The 24,888-nt window shown below is 59.2% G+C and overlaps 6 protein-coding genes and 1 pseudogene across 7 annotated transcripts; all 7 read right to left on the bottom strand.

Annotated features, from left to right (window-relative positions):
• Nucleotides 1–1,046: 1,046 nt before the first annotated feature.
• LINJ_30_1570 (putative pseudouridine synthase A-like protein) lies at nt 1,047–2,546 on the bottom strand (the record flags this gene model as incomplete). Its single annotated transcript, XM_001466966.1, has 1 exon — nt 1,047–2,546. The coding sequence occupies one exon, from the start codon at nt 2,544–2,546 to the stop codon at nt 1,047–1,049; it is 1,500 nt and encodes a 499-aa protein (XP_001467003.1).
• A 1,291-nt stretch (nt 2,547–3,837) lies between these two features.
• Nucleotides 3,838–4,413, bottom strand: LINJ_30_1560 (annotated as a pseudogene). Its single transcript has one exon. A coding segment is annotated over exon 1 (576 nt).
• A 1,410-nt stretch (nt 4,414–5,823) lies between these two features.
• LINJ_30_1550 (conserved hypothetical protein) lies at nt 5,824–6,795 on the bottom strand (the record flags this gene model as incomplete). Its single annotated transcript, XM_001466965.1, has 1 exon — nt 5,824–6,795. The coding sequence occupies one exon, from the start codon at nt 6,793–6,795 to the stop codon at nt 5,824–5,826; it is 972 nt and encodes a 323-aa protein (XP_001467002.1).
• A 1,374-nt stretch (nt 6,796–8,169) lies between these two features.
• LINJ_30_1540 (conserved hypothetical protein) lies at nt 8,170–11,343 on the bottom strand (the record flags this gene model as incomplete). The annotated part of the gene is made up of 1 exon (XM_001466964.1): nt 8,170–11,343. One exon carries the CDS (start codon nt 11,341–11,343, stop codon nt 8,170–8,172), a length of 3,174 nt encoding a protein of 1,057 aa, XP_001467001.1.
• Nucleotides 11,344–12,159: 816 nt separating this feature from the next.
• LINJ_30_1530 (conserved hypothetical protein) lies at nt 12,160–13,521 on the bottom strand (the record flags this gene model as incomplete). The annotated part of the gene is made up of 1 exon (XM_001466963.1): nt 12,160–13,521. One exon carries the CDS (start codon nt 13,519–13,521, stop codon nt 12,160–12,162), a length of 1,362 nt encoding a protein of 453 aa, XP_001467000.1.
• Nucleotides 13,522–15,433: 1,912 nt separating this feature from the next.
• On the bottom strand, nt 15,434–16,384 carry LINJ_30_1520 (p1/s1 nuclease; the record flags this gene model as incomplete). Its single annotated transcript, XM_001466962.1, has 1 exon — nt 15,434–16,384. The coding sequence occupies one exon, from the start codon at nt 16,382–16,384 to the stop codon at nt 15,434–15,436; it is 951 nt and encodes a 316-aa protein (XP_001466999.1).
• A 3,935-nt stretch (nt 16,385–20,319) lies between these two features.
• Nucleotides 20,320–23,955, bottom strand: LINJ_30_1510 (putative kinesin; the record flags this gene model as incomplete). Its single annotated transcript, XM_001466961.1, has 1 exon — nt 20,320–23,955. One exon carries the CDS (start codon nt 23,953–23,955, stop codon nt 20,320–20,322), a length of 3,636 nt encoding a protein of 1,211 aa, XP_001466998.1.
• Between the last annotated feature and the right edge of the window lie 933 nt (nt 23,956–24,888).

Genomic DNA, 24,888 nt, shown 5'->3' with positions numbered 1-24,888 from the left:
GGTGGTCGCACACCCGGTGAAAGGATTCGACGACGCTTACACAACTGCCCTTTCGGGCTTACGCGTCCGGCTGCGCGTTTGAGGGGTTCGGCGGCAAAGCCACCCAATAGTGATACCAACACGTAAAGAACGATGCGCCAGCGAAACGAAGATGAGAGAACCTGTGCACACGCATGCAGCGAAAACGAAGGCCACATATAATACAAAGAGGCGTGAGGAGAGGGGTTAAGGTGCCGCCGTAAGCAACCCAGAGAAGGGAAGGGAGGGGAGGGGGCGGCGCGCAACAAAGGGAGCGGGTTGGCAAGACCCCACCACGCCGTGACGGGAAGGAGTGGCAGAAAACTATGCGAGCGCAATGAAGACGCAGTAGCAGGCTGCCTCAGCACCAGTCACGCGCAGTGAAGCGCGGGTCTTCCTCTGCAGACGACTCGGTCTGCACGTTACAGTTGGTGCTGCTGGGACAGGTGACACTTGTTCGGCGACGCTTCAATACAAATGCGGTGCCACTGGGGAAAGAAGAGCAGCGAAGCAGGCAATGCAGAGCTGCAGAGATGCCGCACAATGAGAGGCTGTGGCCGCATGCACGAGTCCAAAAGCGGTGAGGAAACACAGAGGGTCGATGATTCCAAGACGTGCGTGCAAAGTCCTGAAGTCGCACAGGAGGGGCGCGGAGAAACGGCGAAGCGCACTTTGTTCATTCGCCGATGTCCGCGTCACAGCACGACCAAAGTATGGCGAAGAGGCTCCACCACTCCACTTACCCGAGCAGCCGTTCAAGCGGGTCGCGCTAACTGGGGGCGTGGGCAGAAGCCAGCTCACCTAGAAGTCTGCATTCGTTCTTGAATGACTTTTTTTTTCTTTCGCTTTCCAAATCATGTGCGATCACTCGTGCTTCGAAGATATGCTCGCGTTGCCGTGCACGCGGTGCGCCACGCGATCGCCTCTCACGAATACCATCCTGTTCGCTTCTTCTTCGACAAGAACAAAGAGCAGACCACCTTCGGCAATTATTTGTGCAGATCGGCACACGTGTCCGTGTCAGGATATTAGTCCTCGCTTACCACCTCTTTGTGCGCCGCCGCAGCGGCCGCCTTCTTCGCCTCATTCACTTCGTAGCGCGCGCGCTTCTTGCCGCTCAGCTCCCGCACCTCCTCCTCATAGGTGCGCTCTGTCTCGCGTTGCAAGAGAGGCACGTAGTTCACCGGCGCCAGAGGGGCGCTGGCAATGGTTTCTGCGGTCTGAGAAGTCTTTTCCTCACAGCTTGTCGTCGTCGACAGGGGCTGCCCTTTGTTGGCTTCTGTACGGAGGTAGTAGAGCAGGTCGCGCTTGCGCGCCTTGATCTGGCCGGCGGTGCCCGGGTCTGTCCAGTCGCACCCCGTGATGGACCACATATCCAAACGCCGCAGCTCGGGATCTCGCCAAGCAACAGCGCGCGAGCGGCCCTCGCCTGATGTGTCGCTTTTCTCCAGCGTGTCCTTGCGAAACATGTCTGCGGTACCAGTGTACCAGCGGAATAACTGAGACCGCATAGCGGCGGCAGATGTGGCGCGTATAAGAAGCGCGGTGCTGATGTCCTGCAGCTCCTGCTCCATCGCATGAAACGCGCAGTGGGACATCTGCCACTGAACATTGTCGAATCCGCAGTCCCACAGTACCAGTGGGGTACCGTCTGCCAGGGGATAAGTTGGTTTGCGATCACCTCGCTCTAGCAGCGTCTGGACCACGCTAGGGACCTCCAGCCCGCGGCCCACGAGAAACAGCACCTCCATGATGCAGCGAATCTGGTGGTACAAGAACGAGTTCGCTCTGATCTCAAGATACGAAATAAGCTCTGGCAGAGCCTCACTCGGGTGCAGGCCGACCGAGAACACCGTGCGCACAAAGTTGCTCACATTCACAACGTCCATCTTGCAGAAGTTGCGGAAGTTGTGCGTCCCGAGGAAGAAGGCGGCAGCCTCCTGCATTGCTTCCAGGTTCAGCCCGCGGTGGAAAAAGTAGTAGCGGTAGGTGCGATGGACACAGGAGAAGCGTGCGTCGAAGGTGTCGTCGACCAACGCACAGCCAACGATGCGAATCGTTGAGGGCAGGACGTTGTTGAGCATGCTGCAGTAATCCAGTGGCGGCAGCTGCGGCTCCGCATCTGCAGTGCACGACGCGCGAGCGGTAAGGGATAAGGCGTTCCCGAGGGCACTGACGCCCTTATCGGTGCGACCGCACCGCCCAAAGTTGTGGGGCCCGTCCTCCGGGATGAGACGAAGCCGCCGCAACGCATCGCACACGAGTCCCTCCACTGTGTTGTCCGTCTCCTTCTGTTTTGCGAGGCCGTCGTGCACGTGACCGTGATATGCCAGCCGCAGCGCGATCTTTCGGCTTGGGTAGCGGTCGAACAAGAACGCCCTCTCCGTCCTTTGCTTCTTTCTACTGCCCAGTTTGAGCAGCGCCGTCGGTGGCAAGGCAGCGGCTTCGCGGCTGCCGCAGACCGAGGCCGAAGATGCCACTGTGCCGGCAACGGCGCTATGGTCGTCGGCTGTGGAAGAGGACGCCATCCCCCTCTGTAGCCTTTTCGTTCGTCTTTCTGTTTTGCGTGCGCTGAACGTAGGTGTCTGAGTTCGCAAGTAGTATGGGGAAAGGCGAAAATCACGGGGCAGCCGACAATACATCAGCGCGCATACCCGAACGGTGCAGAGAGCCGCGATGCGTCGCCTCTGGTTCTTCGACACGAAAGCGTTGTGTGCGCGAAGGGCTGGGCTGGTTGGAGTTTCGAAAAAAAAAAAGAAATCTGCGCGCGTCTCTGCGTGTGCGCCGCGTCTCAAGTGTCTACAGTTTTCGAAAAGAGGGAGGTGAGCAATGACTTTCGAAGAGAGAGGAGAGAGAGAGACTTGAAACGCCTCTGTTACCACGGCAATGAGCACAACACGACAGAAGCCGCATCGGCTGCGGTACTCGGGGATTGCAGCGTTTGCCGCAAAAAGAGGCCGCCCCGCACACCTTAGAGGGACACACAGAAGCAGCCGAAACCCGCCAGAGCGAAGCGTTTCCACAAAGACACAGAGGCAGGTCCACACACGGAGGTGCAGCTCCACAAGGGTGCGCACGTTTGCCTTGGCCAACGCGCGCGTTATCGAGAGAGCCATTCCGCTCTCCCTCCAGCTCTCCCAAACTGTTCTCTCTTCCGTGTTTGTGAGAGGTGATTTCCTTTTCTGTATTTTTCTTGTGTATGTGTGTGCGTGTGTGTCTTAGTGTCCACGAGCAGAAGAAGGTAGGAGCGCCCTTGGAGCAAGCCCCGTCTCCCCCTCCCTGAAAAAAAAAAGAAAAAAAACGAAGGAGAAGGCGCTCGCGAAGCAAGCAAGCGCACGACGGGCAGGGCAGAGCAGAGAGAAACGCGCATTACTCGCCAGTTTGGCAGGGCCTCCGGCCAAGAGGACACAGGCGTTCGGCTCTCCACAGAAGCGTGGCCGTGAGGACACGTCGCTGATCGCATTGCCTTGCCCTCCTCTACCGTCACACTGTTTGCCTTCGGCGCATCACCTCCACATCTTTACCTCCCGCTCTGAGGAGCGCACTGTGACGCTCATCTTTGCTGCGTTGCAACCAAAAAGGCATGCAAGCACCCTCCCCTGTGGCGCTCGCGCCGGGTGCGCTGCAGTACGCCGCTGCAGCAGTGAACTCCGTGCCGATAATCTCGACGACGCGCAGTGCAGTCAGAGAGACTCGTCATTGGGAACTGTCTGTTACATTCCCCGGCAAGGACAAGACTCTTCCGAAAAACTCGCTCAAACTGCGCTGTCAAGGAGGCGTCAACAGGCTGCACATGGCCACCTCCTGGTGCTATGCAGCTCAGCCAGGAATCACGCGAACGATAGAACACTGACGACCTGAATGCCGGCGCAGAGCAGGTTCGGGTCGCGCACCGCATAAAGCCTGCCGGAATGTGGCCACAGTGCCGATGGCTGCATCGGAGCGCACGTGAAATGCACGTATGGCCGCCACCACCTTGCGATGCAGAGCCGGCTTCTCGTGCACAAGCAGCCCTGCCAAGTCCTCGTGCACCACGGTCATGAGCTTGGGTCACAGCATCTTTGCCGCCGCCGTCGAGGCTGACGGCCCCTATAGATCATTGTGTGGCTTGCAGTCGTATTGGATGGTGCCGGCCGCCATGTGCATGAATTCGTTGCCTGGGTTCACCATGAAGCCTGCGGAAAGATGGCCTGTGCGCTTGTCGATGAGTTTTTTTTTCTGTGAGTGAGTTTGGTGCATTGGATGGAGGCGAGCTCGATGTAGTGGGTGCGGAGTGACCACTCCTTCAGGAGGCCCTCATCCTTGGCAGTGCTGCTGGTAAGAGCCGCCTCCGATCCCTTCAAGTCTGCCTCCACGAGCTGGTCCACCCCCCCCCGCGCTTCGAGGAGGCCTCATCCGCGTGCTTGACGTAGCGGAAGAAATACAATGAGTGTCCCTGCTACGTCTCGGCACTCTGCAATTTGGACTCGATGGTCAAGCTGAAGTCGCCAGTGTCGCAGGTGTCTGAGAGAAGGTACGAGAGATGAAGAGTGTAGGTCGTGGCACGTGTGCTGGTGGCGTGTGAGCGGTGTTGCATGCGCGGGTACGCAGAGCTGCTATCACTCCTGTCAGAGCGGGCACCGGCATCACTCGTGTTTGAACTGCACCACGCGTACACACAAAGCCCTTCGTTGTCGATCGTGTGCTACACGACAACGTCCAGCGCGTTAAAGTTTTCGATTCTCAGTGAAAGAGCGGCAATCCCCCGTCCCTTTTTTTTTTGCTTTCGTTTTCGCCTTCCTTCAATGGTGAGGAACAGCAGCAGTCCCTTCTCAGCATCCGTTGCACGCCACCGGGTCCGCGCTTTTCTTCAACAGCGAATGGTCCATGAGCAGCGACGTGATGCATAGATATGTAAAGCACCGGCGTTGAGAGGAAGGGGTAGCGAGCGTAGCGAACGGACAGGAAGCAAGGGAGAAGAGCAGAAAATGCGATGAGAGAATCATACGCCGGCGGCGGCAAGGTAAGAGAAGAAGGGGAGGCTGGTCTCGCCACGTTTTCTCCGGCCTCGTGCGTTCGGTGACCTCGCTGAGGTCGAGGAGCAGCACGGATTGGCGCTCTCACCCATCAGGCGAAGAAACGCAAAAACTCAAACGTGCAGCGAGCGCGGCGAGACACCGGCTCTCCTCCTACTTGTACGTCGAACCTCCACATCTGCTACCGCTCCCCTGTTTGAGATGAAGAGCAGAGAGGGCGCCACCGCCCGTCTATGCACAATTTTCGCACGGCGCACAACAAGCGAAAAAAGAAGGGTCTTGCTAACTTGCTCTCCATCATGCCTCGCTGATGGCGTGCGAATCCGCGTCGCTTGTGAAGAAAAATGCTCGCCTGCTTCCGTTAACGTAGGGTATCGCCGCCGCCGCCCTCCTCCGCCCACGCTCAGACGATGGTGTGGTGGTGAGATTAAAAAGAAGAGCGAACGGAAGATAAGCAGAGCCGCGGCGGTGAAGGTTTTTTTTTTACACAGCACACACAGGCATCATCAATCTCAAGATGGCACGCGGCAGAGCCGAAGAAGACGGTGAGGTGCGAGGTTGTGGGGAGGCGGGAGGTGTGTGTGGGGGGAGGAAGGACTGCTGCCCATACAAGAAGAGAATGGAACCGCATCTGCATTAGCTCTGTGCTAGACTTTGATCTTCCTCGCTAGCCGCTTGCCTCCGACTGCTTTGCCGGTCCACTGTCCCTTCACCTTCGCCTGCGACAGCGCTTCACCACTGCGGCTCGCGTCGCCATCACACGTGCCGTGGGGGGAGGCTGCATCTGGGACTAGTGCGTCTCCTGAGGAGGGTGTGCCACAGGTTGAGTGCCTCCAGCTTCCGCCTCGCGCCGCACCGGCGCCTCTTGAAAGCAACGCCGCTTCTCATCTCGAATAAGCTTCATTGTGTGGCGAATGTGCAGCGCGATCTCCTCGACGCTAGCCATACCGCCGATCCCGATGTCGCCACAAGCCAGGCGCTTGCTCTCAGGACCAACAACCTGATACATCGATTCACGCAGCGTCACAGGGAGCGGAGGGCCACGCGCAGTAGCAGCAGCAACGGCGCCGGCAGTCACCGCGGCCGACGAAGAGGAGGTGTTTATCGCCGTCGTCGCGCTATCCTCAGCCTCTCTCCCGTTTGTCTCCGCGCTTTCCTTTACAACGGCCCTCGAAGGCGACGCGCAGCTGTCGCCTACCGGAAAGCTGGTCTTGATCATGTTAGTGCATGATGTGCAGCTCCGCGCGTCTGGATCGCAGTACCACTCCGCCAGCTGATTCAGCTGTTTTGCCGTAATGGGGTGCGTCCACATGGCGGTGTTCATGGCCGGGCACAGGATCACCGGCTTCTGCTTCACCTCCCACGCCCGCATGACACTCGAGACCAAGTTGTCGCACAGCCCTGTCGCCACCTTGGCGAGCGTGTTCGCGTTGAGTGGAGCAATCACAACGAGGTCTGCCCATCGGCGCAGCTCAATGTGCACCACGGCATCGTTCATTGCCTGCCACTCACTCCACTCCTGCTCGTCCGTGATGATGCTCTGAAACGGGATGCCCGTCTTGGACGGCTGTGCGCGACGGAGAAAGTGAAATGCAGCCTTTGTAGCGGCAATGCGGATGTTGCACCGCTCTGTCGAGAGCTGATCCAGCAGCAGCCCTGTCTTGATTGCTGCGACACTGCCCGTGATTAGAAGCAACAGATGCACCGAGGGGTACTTCTCCTCGCTCGGCAGAGAGGTCTGAGGCGACTCTGGAGAGGCCATTCTTCGCTCGCAGGGTTTGCCGTTAGTTTGGGCCGCGCGTAGCCGCCGCCACAAAGGAAAAAAACGCTACTCTGGAAGGTGAGTAGAGAAGAGCGGGCAAAGGGCTGCAGCGAGTCAAGCTCTCTGAGCACAGGGAGAGCGGCGGGGACAGGGGAGAGGTGGTGCGATGATGGGGACAGAAAATATTCGCTTGGCCCGATAATTCCGTGAGGCGGGGTGTGGTTGACCTGAGGCGCACACAACGCACGATAGAAGAATCACAGGCAGGCAGCCTGTCCAAAAAAAAAAGAGCAAAACGAAAAGAAAAACAGCGCGAAAGGGCGAGAAGGAAGAGGCGGACACACATGCAACACTATAAGGGGCGAAGAAGAGGGGTGCAGAGGTGCGTGACTGCAACGACGGCACATGCGCTAATCGAGATAAAGGTGACTAGGTATGCGCGCGTGCGTTCGTAGGAGAGAGAATGGGGGATGGAGATGCACTGCCTTGGAGAGACAAGGAAGAGATATGCGGAGCTCCGTGAGTGGGCGTGTTTCCATGCATCAAAAAGAGGCCGTGACGAGCAGACTCGTTGGAGCAGTTTCGCGTTGTGGTCGACAGGTGCCGTCGGTAAGGGCGTCAGTGCGCGTGTGTGGACTTGTTGGGCGCAGTGAAAGCAAGACGAAAAAAGGGGGTAAGATAGACACCGAGGGAGGAAGACAGGAATGCCGTCGCGGCGGCACAGTGGAGGAATGGGGGGAGGCGAAGAGGTATGTCCCCTCCCCCACCGCCCACAGACAGTCACGCCGGTACAGAGGCGCACTATACTCCGCCATTAGTGGGGGTTGCGCTGAAAGTGCGGTCTCGCAAGAGGCACATCGTCATAGATGCTACAGAAACCCTCGAGAGGAAGCCGTCTTGCGGATGTGTTAAGGACAACATGAGGTCATTCGAGGTCCCTTCCCACACCTTTCCCTTTTTCTTCGTCCAAATGTTCGCCAGGCAAACAATCGAGGGCCAAATCAATCGTGGGATGCCGCTAGGTGTGCATTCTTCCACCTGCTCAGAAGCTTAGCCGAAAGCGATGGATAAACGCACCTTGGCATTGCTGAGCGGCCTGCGGCTACACAGCTTCATGGAGCTAGAGGAGAGCTGCGGAGCAGCAGTACCCCTCCCTCAGCACATCACCATCATCGCCATCGCCCCGGTCGAAAAGAAGTGGAAAAGACCTGTTTCATGTGAGTATCTCTCGCACTCCACCCCATACGAGTGTCGTGTATCGTGCACTGCTGACGCTCTCGCTCCAATTTGTTTGACCGGCGCATACGCACAGCCACAGCGGCGCATCCTGACTTTCATCCCCCTTCCTCGCCCACACGATCCCACCTGTGGGCCCTAGTCCTCGTCGATGTCTTCGATCTCGTCCCCGGGTGGGATTAGCGGGCGCTCCGCACTGCTCTCCGTCGCAGCGCCGGCAGTCCTGTCGCCAACGCCGTCTGTGGACAACACAAAAAGGTCGCTTCGGAGCTGAGCCGTGGCAGGGTTGCGGCCACGCTGCAGAATCGCCATCTGCAAGGGCGTGCAGGGGCGCAGGCACGGTCTCTTGTGCACAGAGTGAGCAGAGGGCACCGGCAATGGCGGCGCCGACGCTGACAAGGAAGACGATGCGAATCGAAATACCGTGCGACGGGGTGCCGTGGTAAGCATCGTAGATGTGCCGGGTGAGCATGATGGCAGGGACGGTGCGTCTGGCGCAATGTGCACGCCACGGCTCTGCGCCGTCGTGTTTGTCCCTTCACAGGCTTGCGACAGCGACGCCAACGCAGCAGAGGCCGGAATGCGCTCCGCATGGGACGACTGCAGCGGCAGCGGAGGGCTCACGGTGAGCAGAATATAAGGGGCTAAGGCGTAGTAGTCGAGCAGCACAGCCTCGGTGCTGCCGCAGCGGTACAGCAGGTCAGGCAACCCCTCACGCAAAACGTCCACCTCTTCCGCCTGGATACGTGGTGTGAGCGTCGCATGTGATGATGAGCCGCCGCCAGCACCGGCGTCGAAGCGGCGTCGTCGGTTACTGTCGCTGCCGTAGCTTGCAGAAGGTCCACGGGCACCTACTGCGGGCACACTCTCGAGCCGCGCGAGGGCCTGCTGGACCCACTCCCGCTCACTAATGTAGGCAGCGGGATCTGCTTCGGTGCGATCCTCCCCTCTGCGCATCGAATAGGGCATCGCGCTGTAAGAAATGTCGCGGAGGCGCGGATACGCCAGACGAAGGTATGGCGGCGGCTCCTGAGCGACGAAGCCTGGCGGCGGGCGCACCTCGGTCTGAATCGCGCGGTACGTGAGGTGAAATAGCTGAAGCGCAATGGACTCCAGTAATCGTCCCATGTTGCCGAGGTTCTCGCCAGCGGTGGTGCGGTCGGCCAGCTGACGGCGCTCACGCAGCGCAGCGGCGTTCGGCACGCCAGCGAAGCTACCACTCAGCTCCGAGGCCCGCAACGCGTCTGCGTCACTCGCGGCGTCGATGCAGCGTGCGTACTGAGGCAGCTGATCATCGCCAAAGTAGCGAATTTGGTTGTTCGTCAGGTAGTCCAGTATCTTGCGCGGTGGCACATTTAAAGTGCCCAGCACCTCATCGATGCAGTACTTCTGTGTGAGTAACCGGCCGATGGCGTGAGAGAGGCCGAGGTACTCGTCCCTCGTCATCGGAAGGACGCTGCGTTGCTGCGACCCAGTGGCAGACGCCGGAGGTGCCGCGCCTCGATGTGCAAAGCGGCCCGCCCTGCTTTTTGGGCCGCGTCTTCTTTGGCCATCCACATCGGCCATTGCCTGCATGCGCTCCATCTGCGAATCAAGCAATGACAGCATGTTCACTGCGGGCGGTGACGACGGCTGGCGGGGCCGTTTGCGGGAGGCTGCACCACCTACCTTGGCATGCGTTTTGTCGTCGCCATTGCGGGATGTCTGTGGTTCAGGAAAACTGGTGAATTCGGCGGAAGAAAATATGTGGACCGTTTCGCCAGAGCCCTTAGAGCTTACCTCCTCTACAACGTCACTCTCACGCTCGCTGTCGATCTCGCCGTCTTCATCCTTGCCTTCCCGGTGCACTACTCCGGATGCTTTCGAAGCCGGTTTAGCGGGAGATACACACGGCGTCGAATGCGAGGCGTAGATGCTCAGTCCGACGTCCGTGGTACCACTCAGCGAGAGCACGCGAGCGTCAGCGACGCCGGCGCTGGCTGCCACAACACCCTGGCGGGCCGCCAATCGCTGCTTTTCCAGCCTCATCCAGATCGTCGCGGCAGCTTGCGCTGCCTGGCTCCATGCTCCTTCGACTGACTCGCCACTCTGGTGTGCCGCCGGGACTAGTGAGTTCGACGCAGGCATTAGGCACAACCACTGTACTTGCAGGAGGGCTTGGCGGATGTCGCCCTGGCTGCCCGCCACGATGGCGTTCAACGTCTCTGGGTCTATGAGATCAATACTAGAGGATGCAGTGCAAGCAGTTGCAGTCGCGATCACAGCCGCAGATGTGGGTGTAGACGCCTTCCGCTTCGCCTTTGTGGTACGCCGAGCGCTCGTGAGAGACGCAGACGGTGGCACGGTGGACGATGAAGACAGAGAATTGTCAAAACAGCTCATCGCGGCCGTGCTCGCTGCCCACCGCCGCTTCTGCGCATGCCGCTGCACCTCTACATCCAAAATGCTCTGCAGTCGCTTGCGCAGGTTGATCTCCGTTATCGGTGTGCAATGGAACAGCTCCACCGCAGGGCTTTGGAGCAGCGTGGATGGGAAAGATGTGCTCAGGTCGAGCTTATCGTTGTGTGTGTCGTGCGTGGTGTGAAGGAAAAAGATGAGGTTGCGGCGAAGATGCTGCATCAGACACAATCGCCTGCCCACACGTGTGCCGGACGAAAGGAGTGGTCCCTGCTCCTGCTCTTCGTGCTGTGCCATGGCACGCAGCTCCTCGTACTCTCTGAGGAACAAGAGCGTGCAACGATGCAGCGCGTGGGATGCGGGCTCACCGTAGAACTTGATGATGTGCGCATGATTTGTCGACAACTCTGTCGAGCCTGCGCTTCCTGCCATGGTGCCAGCGCGGCTACCCGCAGAGCTGCTGCGGCCGCCGCTGCTCATGCAGCTTGCCGGTGATTCGGTGAGAGACGGCAGCTGCAGCTCGCCGCCACCCAGCTGGCCTCGACAATAGGAAACGACGCTATTCAAGTACTGCGCATAAGCAGGTACGGTGGCCTCGCACGTGTGAAAGATGTGAAAGGACGTGCTATGGCACTGAGCCAACTGCAATGTTGCACCTGGGCCAGCGTGAGACGTGCTGTGGGTTGCGAGCACAGGAGCATCCACCAGTGCAGCATCCTCGCACAGTAGTACCTTTAAGGTTTCAAGCTTGCCGCAGCCAGGAGGTCCGTAGAGGAGGACAATGTGTGGTGCTGCACTCGACAAAGCCTTGCCTCTGCCGCGTGCCTGCTGGATTACAGTGGACAGTGTCACGATCTTCTGCCGGCTCCACGCCACATCCGCCACGGTGCGAGGAGCGTACACTTCATGTAGCATGCCTACACAGCGACGGCGGCGTTCATAGTCGGTGCTGCAGGTGCTCACTCCAATAGATGACCAAAGAGAGGGCGTGTGTGACTCCTGTGCCGCACAAACTGTGAGGACGACGGTGACAGAGTGGTAGACAAACAAATAGGCGCACGAGAGAGAGAGAGATCAACGAGATCGCAACTTTGAGGAGGAGCAAGACAAAAGGGAAGCGGCAGAGGGATACGCGTGAGTGCGACTACGTGCGGGCATGTGCCTGTGCAGTCGCTTGTGCTGGCGCGTCAGTGCCACGTATGGGTAGAGAAAAGCGTGTGAAGCAACGTGCAGCAGCGCTCTGTGTGAGTGTGTGTGTATGGGGGGGTGCTTCTATGGTGTGCGGGTGTGCTGGCTTTCAAGGATATGGAGGTGCATCCTGTCGGTGCAGACGTTGGCATGCACAAAGAAGGATCAATTTGTTGGCAGGGAAAGGGAAACAAATAAATGAAGGAATGAGCAAGCTTGGCACCAGCCGCAAGACTGGGTCTTGAGACGGCATGGCGCCGCAGTGCCTGTCGCCGCGGTAAAGTACGCCGTTTACTTTGACACAAAGCGAGTCGTGCACGTCTCACCCGGCACCACGTCCCGCCTTCAGCGGTCAACAGCGTGAGTGGCACGCGCCACCGAGCCCCTGCTTCATCGATGCGCATCTCACACACCGCAGTGTACTCTCTCCTCTTCGTCCTTCGCAGCACGGCTCCTAAAAAGGTGTACACGCCTTTGCGGTCTTCTCGTGGTGCGCCATGCGCAAAGAGAGAGAGAGAGTCGCATCCACAGACGGTGACCGGCTTACATCTCTCGATCCTCTGAATCCTCCAGGTCCAGTCCAGTAAAGTCCACCGAGGCCACAAACTCGGTCCACTCGCAACGACTCGCGGAGAAGGAGGCATCGTGTTGCCCTGATAGCCCCAAGATCTCGCGACGCCGCTTCTTCTTCAGCGCCACCCGTTCAACCTCATCGAGGCGGGGCGTCACTGTGCCGGGCAGAAGCAGGCGCCAAGCGTGCAGGTACATGCGCCGCGCGCCGGCGGCCGCCCATGTGGATGTGGATGACCCTAGCGGCAAGGCGGCGCACCACGGTAGGTCAGCGCAGTACGAGGTGTCCCCAACAATAGGGAAACCGATGGCGCGGCAGTGCACGCGGAGTTGATGGCGTCGACCCGTGTGCGGAGCAAGCAGCACCAGCGTCACCGGATAGCTTGTGACAGACGGGGAATCCTTAGCGATTGCGTCGCGCTGTGGCGCCTCGCCGCCCGCTGGTGGAGGTTCGGCCAAGTAGGTGCGCTTCAGCACTAAGAGGCTTGTTTTAGCGTCACGGCTTTGCTCTGCCGTAACAGCCATGCGGAGGTGCTCGGGGACCGTTAAATCGTAGCCCACCGGCAGATCAACAAAGACGACCGAACGCGTTGCAGTACTCTCTAGCAGCGTACGGTAGATAAGGTCCTCCACCACGTCTGCCGGCACGGAAGCGGGATTTTCTGGTGCTGAAGTGCTCAGCGATGGAGCACCGCTTCGACGAGAGTGATACCGATGCACCACAGTCACCGGCACGCCCTCCTCCGCGTCCTTGGAATTCGCCAGTCCCACCGCTTCCCATGCTGTCTTATGCGGGCGTTGCAGAAGGTACCGGAACCCTGCCACTTCGTCCCCACCCGCCGAGTTCGCCGAGGATTCTCCGCTCGTGGATGCAGAGCAAACAGCCCGGACGCAGCCCAGCCCTTCCCATGCCTTGTTGCACGCATTCGCCCACGCGGCAAATGACGACCGACGAGCCTTTGTATCTGACGTGAAAGTAGAGCCTGGCTGGTCACTCGAGGCGCCATCCTCCGTCGGCGCCGTATCGCTTGGCAAGTGTCCATGCAGCAGTGCAACATAGTACTTCCGAACCGTGCGCATCTCAAAACAGTGGGCAAGTCGCGCGGCCATATCTTTAGTAAAGGCCAAGCACAGAACCCCGCTCGTACCGAAGTCAAGCTGATGCACAAACTTCAGCTGCTTCTTTCGCTTCTTTTCTTTTTGCAGCTGCTCATGTGTATCGTCGAAGATGCCACGGGCTTTCATGTGCTCGCACACCAGGGACTCTACGGTGCGGCCGTAGATGGTTTCATCGCCGTCCATGCGGATGCCTGGGGGCTTGCTCAACACCAGCATCTCCGCGTTCTCATAGATCACATCAAGCGCGTCGAGTGATGCAGCTGATACGACAGCGTCTTTGCCATTCATTTGCGATGTGCTGTCAATGGCTTTTTCATGAAAGGGAACAAAACGAGAGTCACCAGAGTAGAGGCGTCCTGTGCACGTGCAAGGTCAGCATGACGAAGAAGAGGAAGGGGTCGCTGGCCGCCGGCATTACGGCTCATTATGCACTTGAGGGAGAGAAGAGAAGACTAACACACGCGACCGTCGGCACGTTCTCCGCTTCCGGTGAGCCCCCGGTCTTTGCTTTAACACCTTCCCCAGTCCAGATCGTAGCAAGCTGTACCCTTTGCCGCAACGTGCCGCTGTCAAATCCTCTGCGAGGAGAGTGCAAGTCCGTGGACGCCTTCCCTCACGCTTCTCGCTATCATTTGCTTGTTTGATTCTTTGCTCTGATCCTTCCGCGCCATAAGGCAGCGTCGCTTTCGAGCTTCTGCCGATTGTTCCGTTTTCATCAGCAGCGAAAAATAAAAACAGTTACTTCGTTCGTCTCTGTCCCTCTTTCCTCCTCTTCCGCTCACGCGACCTCGACAGCGCTGTCGAATTCATCAGCGAGCATGTGCAGGTGCAGGCACACAAACCGTCCGTAGGCAATGCTTCCCCCTTTTCCACCCTGTCTTCTCACCCAGCCCTGCCTTCAGGTCACCAAAAACAGTTTCCTCTCCGTTCCACGAAAGCAGACGTAAACACAGCCCATTTGCGGGTCCGTAGGCAGATTCTGAGAAGGCAGCAGTGAGGCCGGAGAGAGCCATCGCAAGAACTCTCGTGGGCACCACCAGAAACCAGTCACGCCGATGAAGAGCCACGCACATCGAGGTCACCAAGAGGCAGCAGAGTTGCCGAAACAGACCACCACAAGGAAGAGAAAAAAAAAGACATGAGCACAACGCCGAAGTAAAATCAGAGTTGAAAAAAACACAGAATAATAATAAACAATGCAGAAAAAACAGGAGCACATCAAACGGCACAGAGGCCGAAACAGCACAGACGCCGAGTGCAGCGGCGACGGAAGTAGGCATCTTTCACCGTGTTCATCCTCTGCCGCGCAACACGACTCCACCTCCGCGATGCGCCCCCACCTCTCCCCGTCACATGCCACAGGTCCCACCGCGCGGGACGAGGCAGCGGTGGGCACACGCGTCACAGCGCTGCGCCCACCCAGGCACACAAGCACGGCCGCTGCCTCCAGCTCTGCAAACCACCCGCTCCGCCGGCCGCCACCCCTCCTGGCGCATCCCCCTCGCCGTGGCGCAGGCTCCCCACACCAGGAGGCAGTGCCAGGGCCGGGTGGGATATCCTCCAGCCACGCTCACACCTCGTCCATCATGTGGACGGCGCAGACGTGCTCGCTGCCGCAGCCCGCTCCGACGCAGCGCCATCCAGTCTCCCACCGCAGACATCAGCAGCAACACATCGCTCTCACCTCCACCCCCACCCCACTTCGTGGGCGCGTGACCGTGTCACCGCCGGAAGTAGCTCGGCATGGGCAATGGGTAGGGGCTGGGAGGCTGCCTGGCTTCCCGGCGGAGTCGGTGTGCGGGGCCCTGAGGATACGACGCGCTGAGGCGTGCGCCCCCTCCCTGTCATCAGGGATTCGTGCACAGAGACGAAGACAAAAGAGGTGAGGACCTGCGCATGCCACAGAAGTAGAGCGGACACATACTGCCGACAAGGCAGTTCCTCGCTCTCGTCCCCCGCTGCCGACCCATAGCCCGAGTTCATGCACACACAGCAAAAGGAATAGGACGCCAGCCCTTCTTCGCTTTCCGCGGCGCCCACCCATGCCCGTGCATGGGCAGGTGCAGGCACACAGTCCGCATCAGTGCAAGTGGCCTCCCATCCGTAGCGGCTGCTGGTCACCCGCCGTTTACGCACCTCGCTTCGGACGTGCAGCGCGGTACGCCTCCAGTGTGGCCTCGTCAACATGGATACTCGACAGCAGCGTATTCAGAAGGTAGCCGAGGCGATAGCCACCAAGCGTCAGTCGAGCCTCAGCGACACGCTTGCATCGAGCAAGGTAGGCCTCGCTGAGAGTCGCACCTGGTGTTACGCCGGGGTAGCTGGTGTTTACGGCAAACATGTGGCTCTCCTCATGAATCGCCATCACGTCCACGAGTGTCCGCAACGCTTCTGGAAAGATGTACGTTTCCAGCAGCCGGTCCGCTGTCGCAGCGAGGGCGAAGAGGTCGGTGTAGGAGAGGGGCCGCTGGTAGCGTGGAGGCGTGCCAGTGCAAATATTATCCCAGAGGGCATGCAGCCTCAACGACTTTCTGCCCACCATTACCTGAATCAAATTGCCTCCTTTGTCTCCGTGCGGGTACTCAGAGGAGTACCGGGAGATGGTGTGCAGGGGCTGGTGCAGGTCGCCAAAGATGTGCACCAGGTTCGCCCAAGCGAAGTTCAGCATGTACAGCGGCGCCTTGGTATTTTTAAGCGCAGAAATCATATTGCGGGACACCGTAACGGCGTTCACTGTAGCGATCGCATCGGTGATATTGATATTTTCGGGGTTGTACGGCGCATCGAAGTAGTGCCACGAGCCCATGGCGCGCTGACGCCAAAGCTTCACGTCATCCGCCCAGCATGCGGCCTGCACCATGTCCGGAGACGACGGGAACGGGCCGCTCTGCGCAAACACTTCCGCCATCGCATCAATCTTTTCCTTGTTTTTATCGTCCAGCTGGCGGCGCGCGATCTCGGCGAGGAGCATGTGACCCACGCAGCCCCATCCAAGAGCCTCAGTCACGCACAGCGCAGAGCTGAGCACCAGGAGGCACAGCACTGTGAGAGGCAGACGGAGGCCGACAAGCGCGGGCATGATGGGCAGCAGTGCGCAACGACGCCCAAGAACCAAGCAGGGCAGCACTGTTGAGGCGGGAGAACGTATGCAAGGAGCGAGTGAGTGTGCGTGTGCCGTCCTCGCTCCAGCGAAGTGTACTCGACGTTCAAGATGTATATGGCACAGAGGCGATGACGAGGGTATGGTGGCAGCAAACAGCAGGAGCCCGTGGAAAGAGAAAAGGAGAGCGTGTCGCTTGCTTTGCACGTGCGCGTATGGGCGTGTGTCGTGCACTGGATAGATGGTGTCACGGACGCGGGTTTTGTGTGTGCGCGTGTGTCGGAGCAGGTGGTGCTACAGAGACGCAAACACGCCGGGCAACAGCCACAAGAAAGCAAACGGAAGGCGAAAGAGAGAGAGTGGCAGGCCAGGGAAACGACTTAGCGAGAGACAGCGCAAACGCTCCCTCCCGGCAACGCCACCTCGCGTCAGGGAGCTTACAGGATGCACAACGCAGCCCACCTGGCGCCCGCTCCCTTCGCGGGAAAGACGATGGGAGGCGGCCAGCCAGTCGGAGGGAGCGGACGTACGCTACCTGCGAAGCACATGAGCGTACGTGAACAGCACAACGGTTAGCGCAACTCATAATCATGCATCTGCACAAGTGCAGCCGTCACCACAGTTGTTGAGGCCACGGCACTGCTGTGCCTTCCAGGTACTCTTCTGCTGCTGTTCTGCTTCGTTCGACTCCCGCGATCAGCTTTTCCCCACCACCTCCATCCTCTGCCGCGCAACACGACTCCACCTCCGCGATGCGCCCCCACCTCTCCCCGTCACATGCCACAGGTCCCACCGCGCGGGACGAGGCAGCGGTGGGCACACGCGTCACAGCGCTGCGCCCACCCAGGCACACAAGCACGGCCGCTGCCTCCAGCTCTGCAAACCACCCGCTCCGCCGGCCGCCACCCCTCCTGGCGCATCCCCCTCGCCGTGGCGCAGGCTCCCCACACCAGGAGGCAGTGCCAGGGCCGGGTGGGATATCCTCCAGCCACGCTCACACCTCGTCCATCATGTGGACGGCGCAGACGTGCTCGCTGCCGCAGCCCGCTCCGACGCAGCGCCATCCAGTCTCCCACCGCAGACATCAGCAGCAACACATCGCTCTCACCTCCACCCCCACCCCACTTCGTGGGCGCGTGACCGTGTCACCGCCGGAAGTAGCTCGGCATGGGCAATGGGTAGGGGCTGGGAGGCTGCCTGGCTTCCCGGCGGAGTCGGTGTGCGGGGCCCTGAGGATACGACGCGCTGAGGCGTGCGCCCCCTCCCTGTCATCAGGGATTCGTGCACAGAGACGTGTAATAAGAAATCGAAGCGAGAGCGATAAAAAAAGTGACACTGCACGGGGGTATCCGAAACGCTAATGTGTACTCGGGCACACACGTGCTTGATGGGCTGAATATATATATATATATATCGTCCCGTAGAGAAAGGAGGAGGTGGTGGCAGAGAGTCGCACGCAACGGCACGCGGGCGAGCACCAGCCAGGGAGCTCATGGCGTAGGGGAGCAGAGCCGCGAAGTCAAGACACACAGCACGAGCAAAAAGATGCGCGCCAAAGAGGTGCACGCAAATGCACAAGGGAAAAGGAGGTGTGCCCAGCGGCGAATTCGCAGTGAAGCAAACAAGAAGAAAATACAGTGAAAGTCGTCGCGCGGGATAGTTAAAGCGGCAGTTATCGCGAACGGCGTGCGCAAGATGATGGAAAGAGAACATGAGGTGGTGGCTGCCTAGGGAAGGGTGGTGGGTAGGAAAGGTGTAGAAGCCGGACGGAGTGGAGCGGGGCAGAAGACGACGGCAACAGCGAAGCGAAAGAGGACCTTAAACTAGGAAGCACTTACGACAGAGGCTGTTGGGGTGGCGAGAGGGTGAAAGAGAGGATATGTTTGTCCACACCGGCAGAGCCGTCAAGGCTTAGCGGCCGATAGGGAGTGAAGACAATGAAGTGTGACGAGACGAACATTGGAAACTGCATACGCACTCGCCCATGGAAACCAGCATGCACATGCAGGGGAGAGAGAGAGAAACATACTCATGCAGCCAAAACCGCTGAATAAAGTGGAGAAAAGAGAAGGTATGCGAGAGCTGCGTGAGGGCGAGACGGGGAGGGTGGGAGAGAGAACATCAACATGGACAGCAAAAAGGAGCCGAGAAACTAAAAGAAAGAGCGTCAATAAACGTAGCGCGATGGTGAAAGAAAACACAGCACAAAAGCCTCAGCCTCGCTTCACCGGGAGCGAGCCCCCCGCCATGCGGCCTTCCGCCTGCTCCCGGTAATCCTTGCTCCTCCTCATCGTCGTCTTCGCCACCGCCTCTTACACTCGCTTTCGGCCGGCATCCCCGGTAACCACACACGCTGACGCCATGCAAACGAGAGACGCATAAACGCGATAGAAGCTGCAGCTGCTATCACTCACCGGCACACCCATAATCTAGTGTGCATCTACATCATAGGGCACGCGCGCGCGGTAGCGAGACCCTTTCATGACACACTTTCATGCAGAAAAAACATCCACACAATCCATGTGGATGGCTGTATGCGTAGGCAGAATAGTGCAAGAGAGCGCGAGCGATGCATCGCTACCCATCCTCTGCATCGGCCTTCCCGCTCACCGGCAGCATCATCGCTCTTCAGCCAGCGTCGCGCTTCCTTTCATCTTGCTCTATCCGACTTTTAGAGAGACCGATTACACGCCGCAGCACCGCTCCCTCGATGAGCAAATCCACACAAGCCCTCGACTCCGCATTGGACATCGCGTGATGTACACGAGAGAGAGGGGAAAAAAAGGAGAGAGCAAGAGACAGAGTGAGCGCGCATACGTCGTCTGCCGCTGATAGCAATGAAAAGAAGAAAAGGCGCCCGCTACTCGCCACAGAGCTCCCCATACCGCGAACGTGGACGAGTCCGAAGAGGCCAGGATATCGAAAAGGCAAAGAGGAAGACGATGCTGAAAAGACGCAACCACAGCGAAGAGGCATACAAAACACGGCCAAAACGCCGAAGGAAAGGAAGGAGGAACCGAGTGTCGCGCACGAGGCACCCGCGCTGCTAACCGATATACATATCTATACATATATACGTATATTTGTGTGCATATATGTATGTATATCATCATATATCTTTTGTGTGAAAAGGTTAGCAACAACACCTGAGGCGAAAAAGGGCAAGGCAAGCAGAGGCGATGGCGGCACACAGCAGGCGAAAGGGGACGGCCGCCAACCACGTCAAGAGCAAAGGACGGACAGGCGGAAGGAAGGAAAGAATGAGCCCTCGGCAGTGGGTCGCTGCAGGTTCACAAAAAGAGTCCAAACACATGTGCATGCACGCGCAAAATAAGGCGAAGGGGAGGGGGACGGGCAATAATAAGAATGATAGAAGACTAGCCAACGTGCAAAACGCGCGGTGCGATGATGATAATGATGCCACTTTCGCTGTCGCACATGCGCGCACGCAATGACAGTGATCAACGCAACGTGTAGGCCTGCCGGCACTCTCAGTACCACCTCCGCGCTTTCCTGCACACAAGCGCGTCCTACAGAAATCTTGCCGTTCTCAAGGCTCCGGTGCTCCTATGCGAAGCGGAGTCCTACAAACAAGTAGGAATATGCATATAGGCTGAGAAGAAAGGAGGGGGCGGGCCGCCCGGCGCCAAGGCCCTTGCGTAGAGAGCTACCCGGAGCAGCGGTGCCCCTCGTCGCCTCTGATGGCCCCATTCATAATGACGTTGTGAGCGAGAACGAGAGGATTGCGTATGCGGGTCGCCGGAGCGGCAGCCGCACAGCCACGCGCTACATGGCCGAGCGCAGATAAACTCATGTAGACTCGCACGCGCGCACAGGAACAGCCCGACACGTACACAGGACAGGCGTATAGCCTGACAAGCGGAAAGTCGCTGCATCCTGGCAGACATGCAACTTCACGATTCGCGCACCGTGATGCCGAACGCGGTAGCGGGGGCGAAGTTGTCGTCGTAGACGAGGTTCATCTGCTGGAAGAGCATCCACAGTCGCGACACGCGAATAATGTCGAAGGTTTCGGGCAACAAAAACCGCAGCTCGCCTTTCGTCATGTACACTGCACAGTTGCTGTTCACGGCAGGTGGATGGATGCCGCCGAGAATCGCCTGGGCACGCGCGGTGTCTTGGCCAGACTCCTCCAGCACTTGAATCGTGCGCGCCGCGACGTGCTGCACACGCTTCTTCAGCTCCAGGTACTCCAAGGGGTGGATGTAGTTTGCCTCACATACGCTCGACTCGAAATAGGTGAGGCGATCGGTGCCGACCTCCATCGTGAGGTCGATCTTGCCGCCCCAGAAGGGGTCGACGCCGACGAGGTGCGAGAGACCCACCACCCACGCTTCGTAGTCGGGCAGCGTCTCTGCCACGATGTCTACGGTTCGCCCACCATGCTTCAGCCCGATCGTAAAGGCGCGGAAGAACGCGGGATCATTGGGCGGAATGCGGTGGCGGGAAAACACTTTACCAAAGCACCCAAGCTGAATGAAGCTGACGTCGGACAGTTGAATGCACGAGTAGTCAACGCTCCGCGAGTCCGGTTCCTTCCAGAAGAGCTCCTTCTTTCCACGCTGCGTGGAGACCCAGAAGATGCGCTCATGGGGCTTGCCGCGGCGGCAGTGTTTGAGCATGCGGGTGCCGCTGCGGAGGAACCGGATGAGGTCTTGCACGAGGGTGGGCGAGTCGTACACCTTCATCAGCGCTCGGGAGTCCTTTTCTTGGTAGGATGGGTTCGGCGCGCCCACCGGGAGCGCGTCCTCCTCGGTGCCTCTGCCTTCGCGCGCAGCTTCATGCGCTTCTTTCTTCTGAGCCTTATGGGCGGCACCCTTGGCCGCGGCTGCCTCCTCCGGCGACTCGTCCTCGCTGTCGCTCTCTGATGGCGACGCCGAGGACTCCGTCCCGCTCGACTCGTCACCGGGCTCATCGCTAGAGCTGCCCTCTGATACGGCCGTCACTGCAGCCGGCACACCCTTTGATTTGCCATGTCGGCCTGGCCTGTCCTCCGGAGAGCGCGTCGCAGAGGCTGCCGCGGCGTCGCTGGTCGATGCATCGCCGTTCCCGTTACTCGGAGATGTAACAGTAGCCGCAGCTGCCCCGTCCTTCCTCTTTCGACGCGCGCATGCCTTCGTCGCCAGAGGCGGCGCATCTTCTACTGTATTCGCCACTGCCAGCGCCGCATCCTGCGGCGGCGTCCGCCCTAGAAGCTGGCCATTCATCCAGTCCGACTCGTGCGCGTGCGGCGCCGGGGTACCAGCCGAATCTTCGCTGCTCTCCTTGCCGTCATGGCCGTCTCCATCAGATCCGCCCCCGTTACTCGTCTCGTGCTGCTTATCATCCTCGCCGTCGGCGTGTAAGGCGTTCAGGTTTTCAACCTTGGCGGCGGCGGCGTCGCGAATCTGCCGGATGCGGCGAGACTCCGCGGCGTGGTGCGAGTGCTCACCATCGCTCTCGTCCGAGCTGAGGAAGGTGATGCTGTGCGGCTGCTCCAGACACGGCTTGGCCTCCTCGTGGAGCGGCTCCCACGCAGACGACAACAGGGGCGGGTACATCTCGTCTGCGCAGAGGAGACGCTGGCTAAGGCCGTCGACGTCGTGCCAGCCCCATTTCGCCCCAAGCGGCAGGTCGCCCTCCGACACGTCGACGGCGCGATCAATGAGAAAAGCGATCAGATCGTACAGGAGGGTACCATCCGTCACTAAGGTGGAGCTCATCAGCTTCATTCGTCGCACCCGCGACCGCTCCCGTCTTGTGGCAGCCAGACGCGACACAAACATCGAGTAGAGACGGCTCTGCTCCGTCGCATGGTTGTAAAAGGACTCCACAAGACCGTGCGTGGCCTCCTCGACCGCTCTATCTATCGCTTTGTTCGGAGACGCAGCATCATCGTCGACGCCGTCGATCACACCAGCCGCGTTCTCTTTTCCCACCATCTCGATTTGCCTATCAAGAGCCTCGAGCTCCCTGTCCAGGGCCTCAAGGTTCTGTCGTGCCTCGGCGACGGCCTCCTGCAACTTGAGCCGGTGCTTCTTGGCCTTTTTGGCCTCATGCAGCCGCACCTCGTGCTCCGCCTCCTGCTCCTCCCGCAGCTTCTTCTGCGCCTTCTTCTCTCTCTTGACGGTGTGGGCGACCTGCTCGTACTCCTCGATGAGAGAGTTCATGTGGAGCACAAACGACTCCACCGCCGCGTCGCGCTGCGCAATCGCCTTGCGCTCCGCCTTCTCCAACATTTCCCGCTCCTTGCGCGCGACAACATCCGCAGCGCCGGCCTGCAGCTCTGCCACGATGCGCTGCCGCTCCTGGTCCACGGGCACGCTTTTGGCCGCTGCGAGGCGCCGCACGCTCACCGCCTCGTAGTAGTACTGTGCCTGGAGGATATGCATCTCGGCCAGCAGCTCCTCGTTGACGCGGCGCGACTGCAGAAAGGCCTGTTCGGCGGCTAGATCGGTGAAGCCCATGACCTGCCCCGCCTTGAGCCCTTTGACACGGTCGCAGAAGCGAAGAGTCCCCAGCGACTCGGAGGCGCTGTTTGACGGCGGCGCCACCTGCCCGATCAGTAGCAGACGCGAGGTTGTATCGACGAAGCACGGCTTCAGCAGCTTTGTCAGCTTTGACTCGCGGAACGGAATGTGTGGATTCTGCAGATACATGGCGTTGATGACCGTGCCGAGGGTGGAGAGCGACTTATTGATTGCCTGGGCCTCCACCATGGCCTGCCCAGTAGCACCGGAGCGCTTCACTCGCTCGCTGCCGGCAAGATCAACGAGGGCAATGCGGGACTTGGTGACACCGGCAACACCCTTGGACAGAGACATGCCCGTTTCGTCAATGAGCTGCGACACCTTCGGCGCCTGCGGCGACTTCTCGACCGGAATTTGGAAAATGTCAATGAAGAAGAGCGCGTGGCTGCGGGAACTAGTGTCGTTCATCTTCGTGGCCGTCACGGAGCGGAAGGAGTTTGCAACGTCGAAGTTGCGCTCGACATCCGCCATGGTGTGCACTTCCACTGTATTGATGCCAACGGTGATCGTCTCCTCTGGTGTATCGCGCAGCTTCAGCTTCTTCTTGTCCATTAGCAAGTCCATAACGTCCTCGACGTACAACTCCAGCGCGGAGAGGGCGATGACAATGTGGGTTCGATCCTTGACGGCTTCTTTGTACGTGAACAAGTCGTCGAAGACGCGCATGAAGGCGCCGGACCCTTCCGTGACTTTGCCGTCCGCTGACTTGCTTCCTAGAATGGTGTAGGTCTTGCCTGAGCCGGTCTGGCCGTACGTGAAGACGGTGGCGCTGAAGCCTGAGAGGGCGTGATCGACCATCTCCTGCACGCTTTCCTCGTACACAGCGACCTGGTCATCGGTCTCGTCGAAGACGTAGTCGAATTGAAAGACACTGACACCGCTGACGCTCGCGGACGTCTCCTCTGCGTTGATGGTGATGGTCTGGTCATCGTCGGCTTTGCGAGCGCACACGGGTTCATAGCGCTCGTGCCCGATGGGCGGACGAATGCGCACCGCGACAGTGATGCGCTGCTCCGACATGTAGATGGAGACACAAGATAGGCAAAGAGATGAAAGATTGTTTCTTTGGTGTGTGTGTGTGTCGTATCGCGTGTTGGTGCGCTGTTCTGCGCTAATTTTGATTCGCTTTCGTTTTGGAGGACGTGCGAGTAGAATGTGGGGTAGAAGCTGGCAACGTGGACGCCGTCGGGCCCTAGCGATGGCGAAAATCCTGGCGAGCGTCGTGGGAATCCCGGCCGGCTCTCCAAGGAAGCGAGCACGATGCGGCTGCTGATGCTGCTGCCTAGTACGCGCCAGGGACCCGATGAACGTATTCTCTCTAGTACTTACTCTTGGGTATGCACTACGCAGAGGGTCGTATCGTTTCGTGTAAAAACAATAAATAAAGATTTGGCAAAATGGTGATTAAGCTGTGTGTGGTGTGGGTGGGACGCTGTCAGCGACTAAACGTTTCCCACTCGCTGGGTTGCAAGCAGAGGGAGGGAGGGAAGAGACGAAAAGAAAGGGGGAATATTTCATGTGGGGTGGAGAGAGGTTCCGTCCCCATTTCATAGCCGCGCATGGGCCGACGTTGCCAAGCGTCTTGGTCATGGACAGGTAGGCGGGTGGACGGACGGCTGCTTGCCGCTCGTACGGAATCGCTGCCTATCGTTTTTTTGATGAAATCGGCGCACGTGCTGAGCTCACCGCCTTCCCCTATCCACCATGTCTCACCCGGCAGCGAACATGATAAAGGGCGGGGCTAGTCGGGTAGAAGTGACGCGAATTCACAGACGGTGCAGTGAAGCCAGCAGACATCCTTCTCACTGGAAGAGGGGCCCGAACAAAGAGAGGCACTAGGCCCTCATACGCACATATATACCCGTCCGTTGCGGCCGTAGGCTGCCCAGGAGAAACAGCGGTTACACCCCACCGCCACCACCCATCCGCAAAGGGAAACGAAATTGTGAAGAT

This window comes from Leishmania infantum, chromosome 30, assembly GCF_000002875.2.
Source record: "Leishmania infantum JPCM5 genome chromosome 30".
In the NCBI taxonomy this organism is placed as follows: domain Eukaryota; phylum Euglenozoa; class Kinetoplastea; order Trypanosomatida; family Trypanosomatidae; genus Leishmania; species Leishmania infantum.
Note: the sequence above shows the minus strand (reverse complement) of the source record. Positions and strands in the feature narration are given on the sequence as shown.